Source organism: Mesitornis unicolor, unplaced genomic scaffold, assembly GCF_000695765.1.
Source record: "Mesitornis unicolor isolate BGI_N332 unplaced genomic scaffold, ASM69576v1 scaffold49232, whole genome shotgun sequence".
NCBI classification, from domain to species: Eukaryota; Metazoa; Chordata; class Aves; order Mesitornithiformes; family Mesitornithidae; genus Mesitornis; species Mesitornis unicolor.
In genome coordinates, this window is record NW_010172182.1 from 13,827 (window position 1) to 21,052 (window position 7,226).

Sequence of the window (7,226 nt, forward strand, 5' to 3'; positions counted from 1 at the left end):
TGAACAAATAATTCTCCAAGCAACAGACAACCTCTTGTTCTTGTGTGATTTATTTGTAACATTGTACTCATGCAAAATAGGTATTTGCTTTATTGCATTAACATTGAAAGAACGGTGGGAATTAGTTCTGAAACCAGTTCAATCAGACATTAAACCCTGTTTCTCTTCATCCATAGCAAGTCTGAGTCATTTTTATTGGTGACATAAAACCAGGCGTTAACTGATGATTGAGATTTTTATTCGATAAGTTCCAAAACAATAATGAAGCTCAACAGACTACAGTTCGAAAACCATCTTTCTTGACCATGCATAATTTTTCTTTGCTATCATGAGGCGGTTTAGATGAGATGCCTTTTGTATTTTTTATGTTTCTACCTGTTTAAATATAATTTTAAAGAAACCATGTACTATCCAACATCCGCTGTTCACAGAAAGAAATAAGCAGCAAGAATAGCTCTGGTGGCAGAGTTGGCCAAAAGGAGGATAAGAGTAAGTTAGTGGCAACTTAATAAACATCAAATGCCCCAGAGACATGTCATGAAAGAGTTGATTACTATAACCCATATTTCTGTAAGAGTTCAGACTGCCAGGGACGTTTGCGCTCTGGAAAGTAATCTGGAATGTGGATTTTTTTGAAATCTTGGATACATTTTCTCATTTCCTCCTCAACACTCAGCTTCTCACATACCTTCTTTTTGGAAATATTTGTTTCTCTGGACTTGCTAATGAGAGTTTGAAAGAGTTCACTGTTCCTGCGTTTGTCTGGTGGAGGGATCCACTGCACTGGAGCCTTCTTAGATGGACGATCCAAAGTCAGAGTGTTTGGCTGGTGAGCTGTGGATGGCTGGGTGCTGGTGGCATTTTCTTGGGGGGTGCTTGCTTCCGAGTGGCTGTCACAGCTTGAGGTGGACAGCTCATTACAGGAAGTCCCACTTTCACTGCCCTTGTCCAAAACTTTGTCGTGCTTCCTTTCTTCGTGGTCTTGTTTGGGGGACACAGTTCGCTGGGGGGGTCCTAATACAACAAAGGAAAGAAAAAGCATTAATCAAGCACTGGCTTACACAGAAAACTGATCAGCTACCATTTAGAATGACTCAGGGTCTCGGTGGGGATAAATTGGTGGCGTTTCCTTTCAGTCAAAAGAACAATACCAGACTGGTACTGTTCGAAGGTCTGGCCCTATGTGTGTGTCAAAATTCTCACTCCTGAAAACATTTATGGCAAGAATAACCTCACTGCCTGCCTAAGAATCCAGGTAATGAAACATGCATAATGTTCACAAATTATCTGCACTGGAAATCCTTTCAGGCAAGTTTAAATGAGCCAGTTTGCTATTATACCCCAAGAAGTTTATTATCAGATATTAGAGTTTGTAGCATTATGGAAATACTACCACACAATTTGCAAACTCTTTGTTTAAATAAAAATATTCCAAGTACTTAGATTTTTTTTTTTGGAAGCTTTTAACTCCCTTTCCCAGAACTGTCTACTGATATTATGCTCTGCAGATGTCAACTCTGCAGAAGCCCGGACAGAAAAAGGAACATTAATCCTAGAATGACAGAGAGATTGCTCACTACTGACAGAGTCTTTAGGCTTTTTTTTTTTTTAATCCTATAGTGATTTCACTACACTTCTTACTGTCAGTTATTATTCTGGACTTGCTTCAGTATGAGCTCAGAATTCAGTTGTACACCTCTTACTGCACAAGCTGGCAAGGAAAAGGAGGTTATGAAGTTATCAGTAAAGAGGCATTCAGCGATGGCTGGGAGAGCCATCTTATGGCCTATTAGCAGGCACTGCTCAGAGCTTCACATGCCCAAAAATTGGGTCTAGGCTGTTATTCTCTTCAGTATCACTTTTGCTTTGAAGCCTTAAGCAGAATATGAATGTGAAAATTAGGTGGTAGCCACTAAAGCTGTACAAGTGTTTTCATTTCTGAAACTTTATTTCAAAACTCCAGCTGTGAAGTGAAATGATGCTATGCTGGCATCATATAAATGTCATGATCTTAATTTAGGACACTATCTAAAGCTCACAGAAATATCTAAGAATTAGATCAGACCAAAGGGAAAAATGTCCAAGATGTGTAAACATCTAAATTAAAATGAGGATTGGGACTTCAGTGGCAGTTGTTTGTCTGCAACAAATCCTGAAAGAGTCCAAACAGTTTAGGTATCTAAATATCTTAGAAAAACTAGATTATCCTTACAGTTTACCAAAAACACCACTAGCATCAGTTAACCCCCTCTGCCAGTACCAAAACTCAGGATACGACAGCTCAACCTTGAGTTAGTGGGACAGAGTTGCAAGGAGATTTTTGGGTCACTTAGTATTCTGGTTTTTAGAATTATAGATTAGAAATATAATTACAGTTATAATGAATGCAGGTGTAATATGAACACTCAAGTGTCTTTTTTACAGTGCAGTTCTATGATTCAAAGGAATCTAAGAAGACTGTGGTATTTTATGAGACACAGAGGAAAACAAAACACAAAAGCAAATAAATAATAATCTAACAACAGCAGCAATCAACAACCTGCTTTTGTTTTAGCCAGCATCTCAGAATGAATTATCACATGTCTGCAGTCCACATAGAAAAACCCATGAATAATCAAGATACAAAGAAGAGAGACAACAATCCATCAGGGCTTGTACTTGCTTTATTCAGAGCGAAAAACACAAGATATTTTCTACCTCATTATATTAATTCCCAATATTTAGCACATGGCTGCAATTATTTCCTTCCTTTTTCTCCTCCACCTTCTTAAGTAGATTTCCATGACTTCCATATTGTTGCATCTGGCATTTCATTTCATACCTCAATCATTATATGAACATGCTAAATCTAGAGTCAGTTAGCATTATGGAATTACTCTGGCTTTGCAGCATGTGATTATAAAACTGAGTAGGTAATCTGATTGTGATCTCAGTATTGTTTGATTTTCAATGGCATGATTATCATCAATATCTAATCTAGTTTACAATCTTAGCTTCTTCATATGTAACAACACATTCTATGACAAAGAAACTGAAGTCTTCTGTTAGCAACATGCTGTAGTCTTCAGCTCTGTTTTTCCTGCTCAGGTTTTTTTTGCTATAAATCTTCATAAATCTATTAAGTCTATTTAAACTTATTTCTTTACCAGTACTCCTTGCTTCTCAAGGGCTCAAAACTGCAATGTACTAAGGATCTGTTTCAAAAAAGCACTGAAATACAACTTCAAGAATATAAAATATTCTATTTCCTGCTACAAGATTATTCAGAAGCCTGACAATAGGCAGGTATTTAAATGCTTTTTTGGATCAGAGCCCCAAGGTTCAGTACCTTACAGCAGAGAGCTCTGCATGCTTCACTGAATCGTCTAAATTCACATTGACTTTAATGCAAACATAGGTTTCTCCCACACCTCTCCTTTTAAAAATTAACAAATTCTCCCTCATAAAGAATTCTTTATATGCTCCTGCACTTCTTTCTCAATAATGTGTTATTAACAGAAGCAACAATTCTGCTAGAGGGGAGGTTTTTCTCACAATATTTTTTGCTTGCTGAAACCCAAAAGAATTTATAAATACATAAGAAAAGATCCTCAAAAGATATTTATTTAATTTGCAACATCAGTGATTATCAGAAAAATTTAGCTATATCTTTAATTCAGAAAACAGTTCCTTCATTATTTATTATTTATTATTTAATTCAGAAAACATTCATGGAATTACTAATGAAAATGGAAGATGAACTAGAAACTTACGAACCTAATTCTCTGCAGCGAAAATCTGCTCTGTCAGTTACACCAATCAAAAGAGGAACCAGAATTAGTTGACTCTGGCTACCCTGTTGAACAACTGGGCAACAGAGCTGCAGTCAGGAACAGAACATGACAAATACAACAGCAAACCATCCACTGGCCAATAACTATTGGCTGAGAATTTTAATCAAGTACTTCTAGAAGTCAAATAAAGCTTTGATTGATCTAAATTGCTTGTGGATATTGATAAAGTGAAATCTGAATAATTACTTGAAGATTTCTTTAGCTCTGTCTCCTGCAACAGAGAAAAATACGACACTGGAATCATTAAAGGTATAAAATAATTCTATTCTGCTTATCAATATTTCAGTCTTAGTGAACACATATTTCCTTAAATACAAGAGGCTTAAAATAAAGGAAATCATATTCAAATCCAGTTAACCGGACTGCTCCATTCCCCTCTGTCTCTGTAGGACAAATGCCCAATTTATTGTATGTGCAGTGGCAGATGCTCGAATTAACTTCTTTCTCACTTAGCTACTTTATTCCTACGTTTTCTCAAAGATATTTTTTTTGGTTTATAAGTCAGGGATTTTTACTGCAGAATGTAAAAGTTGTGAACATATGCATAGATTGCTAAGGTTAGCTATTTTAATGAAAACTGTATTGACATGAAGAACAGAAAATCTTAGCTCTGGGGTACAACAGGTACAGCTATAACACATGTAGATACGAGTCGAAACTGATATAAAAATAGTCATTTAAAAACAAAACATAACCAGCACTTTAAATGTGTTCAATATGCAGTACCTCAATCAGGAAGAAAGGAATCTGTTAAAGAGATTATATCTTTTATTGCCGGTCCAGAAAATATACAAGAAAAAACTGAAATTATTTGAGCTTTATCAATCCCCTTGCCAGCACTATAAAATTAAGCCTGCTTGTTGATTTAAATACAAAAACCAAATGAATTAAAAAACCCCAACTAAACCAACTCAAATTTTTGAGGTTTTACATGCTATAATTTTAGGTAAGACTAAGTTCTTGGTGATATTTTATTCTTATAATTTTCTGTTTCTTCAAATGCACTTTTTAAAAAAACCTAGTTCTACTAGGCTATTTTTATTTGTATCTGTAAAAGAAATGATATCTAATCCAACAGTACTAATTGCAGCTTGATTCATCATTTTTGCATGCTTGAGAATATTAGCAGTATGTGATTTGCACAAGATTTTGCATGAAATGTTATTTTTTCACATTGATTTGCATATGGAAAGAAAACACCTTTATTTTTATAGGATACATAGGACCTTCAGTCTGGTACACAGCTATGTTGAACCCAGAACGAACTCTTCTTCTACCTACTGTCTCATAATTACATTATATTCAAGGTGAATACAAGATTAATCTTATTTGGTTTATGATTTAATCTTAAGAATCTAAGAAAAATCAACTATAATTAATATACAATCATAGAAAAAATACTCATTCAAATCTCATATTGTGATTGCCTTATCCATCTTACATATCTAGGGTTCTTCATTACTTTTCACCAACATTCAAAGCATTACACTATGCTGAATGCTTAGAGAGAAGTCACCTGTGAAATCTGAAGACAGGTTATGGCTACTGTGGGAACATTTTCATTACCAGACTTGTGAGTACTTAATATCACCCTTCAATGGTAAATTATTATCTTTTATGTCTAATTTCATTTTGATTTCATTTTTAAAAAATATTATTTTTAAGAGCTATAAAAGGATAGCTCTAAACCCTTAACATTTTCTGTGGCATATTTCCAGTTTTAGAAGAAAATCCTGTTCTTAGAGCCCATCTCAACACATGACTTCATTCTCTGAGACCAGCAAGGGATTCAGATTGCCTCTTACCACTACAGCTTTAGGTTAAAACTAGCTTTATGGCAGGCAAATTTACAAGGGGCTTCCTGACCATCGCACTCTCTCCTTTTTAATACACTACAAAATCAAGCTAAATCCACTACTTGGATTTAGCAGTGAGACTTTATGTAGTTTTTTTAATTCCATACAGTTTGTCAAGGAAAGTTTTCTACTTATTTTAGGTATTGCAATTTACACCTAACTTAGTCCTGTTGGAAAGGGGAGAGAGGGAAGGCCATGCCCCACTTAAATTTCTATTTTAAGGCTAATATGCAGGCCTACACAGGAATTAAGTGGCACACAGTCCTTAGCTGCCCCTCTGCCTATAGATGAATTTTATCCATTATGAACATCCCAAGCAAACAATACTGATAACCAAGTATGTAATGTGAGAAATATCTAAGTGCTCTTGACAAGTTCTGCTCTTGGCAGCTTATGGGAAAAACTTTGTGTGGGAGTCTTTATGCTGTGTGGTTTCAAATAACTTCAAGTGAAAAAGAAAGTATATATATTCAGTTTTCAATTTGGGTCTCATCTGGTAAAAAAATTCCAACCACTTTTTGGATTAAAGGCTTGATCCAAAGAATACTTAGTATATAATAGTGAAGTATTTTTCAGAAAGGAGGATTGCAAGTCAACATTTCCTATTTTTCTTCCCTCTTTCAGATAAGTGTTGAATTGCTATGGACAGCTGAATATTCAAACTTTCATGTTCTTTGACCCAACTGAAGCTTGGCTTTAGTTAATGCAAAGTAGAATAGTTTCAATAAAATGAAGAGAATGTTCCCTTCACGTTTGGCCACTTCAGGGTAACATATTCATTTGGAAGAACTGGGTTAACTTCCCTCAGGCACAAGAGAGAATTAGTATCTGGGAGGCTTTGATTTAATAATGTGCTAAGCCCTGAACTCTTGGGTAGAAGGACAACTCTGTTGATGATCAACTTCAGAACTTTGAGCAGAACCTGAATTTCTTTTTATTTAAGCAAGCCAGGCAAGGCAGCTTGTAGATGAGACTACCACAGAGAGGTCTTGCAAATCTCAGCAGGGCTTCCCTGACATGAAGAATAGCACTTAGGTTACTCACATTCTATCAAAACAGTTTTGTAAATATGCCCTATGCTCTAGCAAAGCTTCAATTTTGTATTCACATGGCATCTAAATTGGTTCGGCTTCACTAACAAGCTGATGCTGAGCTGTTAATCTGAGTCCAAAACTGCATTCATTTAAAAAAAGTTTTAGACTTAAATGTTGACCCCCTTTAAGTCAAAGACAACACACTTTGTGGCCTTAAGTTACAAGGAATTAATAAAAAAATAAAACCTGTTCATTCTAGTGTGAATGCAAAAAAAAGAACTTAGAAGGAAAACAATTTAATGGTGAAAGCAGAAAGGGTGAAAAAATACTGCCTCTTCTCGCAGAAAAGAATAAAAAGGAAGTTAGAATAATTTCTACAACTTTTCAGTACTTTACTCAGAAACCTTATTTTTATTGGCATGCCTGGAAGGTTCATCTTCAGATGAAACCAAGCAAAATTATTGCTGATAATAATTGGGGAGGAAGCCGCGTCCCGTGGTCTG

At 35.5% G+C, this 7,226-nt stretch overlaps 1 protein-coding gene across 1 annotated transcript; it reads right to left on the minus strand.

The window, feature by feature from the left end:
* Positions 1-461: 461 nt before the first annotated feature.
* LOC104537411 (BTB/POZ domain-containing protein KCTD8-like) lies at positions 462-1,014 on the minus strand (the record flags this gene model as incomplete). Its single annotated transcript, XM_010180291.1, has 1 exon — positions 462-1,014. A coding segment is annotated over one exon (461 nt), but the record flags the coding sequence as incomplete, so codon positions are not given.
* Positions 1,015-7,226: the final 6,212 nt, after the last annotated feature.